The 3305-nt window shown below is 55.7% G+C and overlaps 1 protein-coding gene across 1 annotated transcript in view; it reads left to right on the top strand.

Annotated features, from left to right (window-relative positions):
* Positions 1 to 3305, top strand: part of LOC104463243 (striatin-interacting protein 1) — a gene marked incomplete at both ends in the record, with an annotated part of 6649 nt that overhangs the window by 387 nt on the left and 2957 nt on the right. The window contains 7 exons of the mRNA XM_010075485.1: positions 1 to 34; positions 561 to 695; positions 1070 to 1190; positions 1548 to 1616; positions 2034 to 2140; positions 2560 to 2687; positions 3127 to 3305. The exon at positions 1 to 34 is cut by the window's left edge and continues 32 nt beyond it. Of these exons, the coding sequence (XP_010073787.1) occupies positions 1 to 34; positions 561 to 695; positions 1070 to 1190; positions 1548 to 1616; positions 2034 to 2140; positions 2560 to 2687; positions 3127 to 3305 (773 nt within the window). The remainder of the gene's footprint in view (positions 35 to 560; positions 696 to 1069; positions 1191 to 1547; positions 1617 to 2033; positions 2141 to 2559; positions 2688 to 3126) is intronic.

The raw sequence follows: 3305 nt of genomic DNA, 5'->3' as shown, positions 1-3305 counted from the left end.
CGCAAATGCTTCGAGGAGGACTTCAGGATCCACGGTAGGAGCCTTCTCTTGGGCCTCTCGCCCCTCTGGGGAGGAACAGGGATCACCTGGAGGAGACAGAGGAATTGATGTGTTAATGCTGCGTTGGAAAGCGAGCTGGGCACTGACAGTCCTCCTGCGGTTTGTCCTGGAGACCTTGTTGGTGTGCATGGGCTGGCCCTGGAGCGCAGCTCACTGCCTTCCAGCGCGTTCAGTGTTTGCTGGTGATGTTGGAGGTGGTTTGTTGGTGCCAGGATGGCTGTGCTGGAACATCCTGGCAGCAGCCAGAGCATCCAGCTCATTTCCCATCAGCTGCCAGTGCTGATTCAGATGGATGTGATTCATCCAGTCTGATGGAAGGCAGGAGATGGTCCCTCTGGGTCGATCATGCATGCCGGGGCGTCACTCCCAGGAGCGCAGCGTTCCCCGGAGCAGCCCTGTTTTCTGTCATGCTGAATCCTTTTGAGCTTTTGCAGCGATGTTTGTGCCCAGGGCAGGCAGAGGTGCCCTATGCCCTCAGCCTGCCTGCTTTGGCTTTTCAGTGCGGGACAAAAAATGGACCGAGCTGGACAAGAACCAGCACCGCACCCATGCCATGCGGCTTCTCGATGGGCTGGAGGTCACTGCACGGGAGAAGAGGCTGAGGGTTGCCCGAGCCATCCTTTACGTCGCCCAAGGTGACACTGGGCCCCTGTCCCCTTACTTTCCCCATTGTTAAATCCAGGTAATGGATCGGAGGTTATAAATTTGACATATTAAAAATAATTTTCTTTCCTTACATTTTTGATTTCACCTGGGATGTCTGGATCGAAGCTAATTCTCATGGGAGCCAGCCAGTTTATAGGGGTTTGGTCCGAAATTTGACCAGCTTCCCCGTGCTACCCCAGATCTGGGCTGTGATACCCACAGGATGGCAGTTTTGTCCTCTGCATCCTACTTTTTGCCTTAAAATGAAGGCTGTGTTTTTCATTCCCCCTTGTAAATGCTCTGGAGGTGTGGGAGAGCCTTGGGATCCCTGCGGACATGGGATCCAGCAAGGGTTTCGTTCCAGGCACCTTCGGGGAGTGCGGCTCCGAGGCCGAGGTGCAGGCATGGATGAGGTACAACATCTTCCTCTTGCTGGAAGTGGGGACGTTCAACGCTTTGGTGGAGCTGCTGAACATGGAGATTGAGTGAGTACTGGGGGCAGATGCTTCAGAAAAAAGTTCTGGACCTCCTTGATGGGAATTTTTCCAGTTTGTGGCAGTCCTGTTCCTGGTCTGTCTATCCCTAATCTGATTCCTGCAGCCACCAGAATGACTCCCGTTGTTCTGGGTGGATATGTGATGCAGGATTATACCTGATTTATACAGAAATTCACTGAGCCACGCTGCCTGGCAGCAAATCGAGACCGATCTCCTCCCTTGTGCCATGAACAGGGGACTCCTGACAGCAGTATCTGTTCCAGGGTTTGCCTCTGGCCTTTGGGTTGCTCGTGGCAGAGTTAAAATGTCTCCAAAGGCCCCTCTGAGACTGTTTTCCTTCCACAGCAACAGCGCGGCGTGCAGCAGTGCCGTGAGGAAGCCTGCCATCTCCCTGGCTGACAGCACGGACCTGAGGTGAGGAGGGGATGCTCCGGGGGGGGTGAAGGAGGACCCCGCCTTTGCCGGTTTCTTTGACAAGCTGAGACAGGCCAGCAGGCACCAGAGGGCTGTCGCAGCTTCTGCCCTGGCTCCATGAGCATCCTCAGGTGCACTTGGGTCTGCTCAGCCGGGAAATGTCCCCGTGCTCAGCCTGCACAGCAGGTGTGGGGCTGCTTGGGGACACAAAATCAATAAGGAATGGGAAAGCAATTTTTTTTCCCTGCTTTGATTCGCAGAGATTTTTTTTTTTTTCCCCAGTGTCTGAGCACCGATCCCTGGTGTGGAGCGGGTGCGTGGATGCTGGCTGTGGCCTGGGCACATCCAGCCTCCCCCAGTCCCTCCGTAACTCATCCCAACCTCTAGGGATTCTCCTGATCTTCTGCTTTTTGTCAGGGTGCTGCTGAACATCATGTACCTGATCGTGGAGACTGTTCGGCAGGAGGCTGAGGGGGACAAACCCGAGTGGAAGAGCATGAGACAGACCTTCCGAGCAGAGCTGGGTGAGTTCCAGGCGCTTGGGGGTTGATGGGACGGAGGTTTTCCAGGGCTGAAGAGTGAGATGGGGTTTGGCTCTTGGCCTTAGTTAATAGGGACTGAGCTTCTGCTAGGCTGAGCCTTGCTGGTGGGGCAAAGCGGGATGAGCAGAGGAAGCCAGCTAGCCTGTTGTGCTGTCTGGATGCTCTCTCCGTGGAGGGAAAAAAAAAAAAAACTTCAGGGCTGTTGTTTCCTCTGGACATAGAGGTAAGAAATCACGGTGGGTACAAGGCCTCGGACAGGAAGAGAGGAGCTTTCTGGGATGAGGTGAGGGTCTCGGAGGTGGGGGGGGTGTGAGGGTCCAGGGGCTGTGGGAGGGTGTGGGGGGCTGGCGGTGCTGGTGGTTGGGGTAGAGACCCCGGCTATGGTTGCTGTGTCATTCTAGGAGCCCCCCTATACAACAACGAGCCCTTCTCCGTCATGCTCTTTGGGATGGTGACCAAATTCTGCAGCGGCCACGCTCCACACTTCCCCATGAAGAAGGTGCTGCTCCTGCTCTGGAAGACGGTGCTGGTAAGGAGAGGCTGTGGGGTGCGGCGGCATGTTTCTTGCCACTGTCTGTTTGGTTTTTTTTGGGAGGAAGTTCTGCCCTCAGAGCTGGCTGTAATTGCTCCATTCTCTTTTTCTGGCATTCGGCTGAGTAGTTTGTGCCTTATTAAACCCATCCCCAGGTTTTACCATGTAGGGGGGTGTTGGATATTGGTGTCTGGAGATGGATACCAAGGACGGACCCAAAATGAGGTCCCTGGCTGGAGTATGGATGAAGGAAAAGGTCCAGACACTTCACTTGCAGATGCCTGAACAGCCTCCTGTCCCTTCAGCTCTTGTTTTGCACCCTGGGGAAGGATTTGGGACTCCTGGAGAGTGGATATGGGAAGCGCAGGTGGAGAAGCCCCCAGTACCGTGTATCGAGATGGCCCCCTGGCTCAGGGTGCCACTGTCTCCCTTGCAGTGCACCCTGGGGGGCTTTGAGGAGCTCCAGAGCATGAAGGCAGAGAAACGGGAGATCCTGGGCCTCCCGCCGCTGCCGGAGGACAGCATTAAAGTGATCCGCAACATGCGAGCTGCCTCCCCGCCCGCCTCCGCCTCCGATCTGATCGAGCAGCAGCAGAAGCGAGGCCGGCGGGAGCA

Source organism: Pterocles gutturalis, unplaced genomic scaffold (assembly GCF_000699245.1).
Source record: "Pterocles gutturalis isolate BGI_N339 unplaced genomic scaffold, ASM69924v1 scaffold29212, whole genome shotgun sequence".
Taxonomy (NCBI): Eukaryota; Metazoa; Chordata; class Aves; order Pterocliformes; family Pteroclidae; genus Pterocles; species Pterocles gutturalis.
This window is presented reverse-complemented; position numbering and strand designations above follow the sequence as displayed.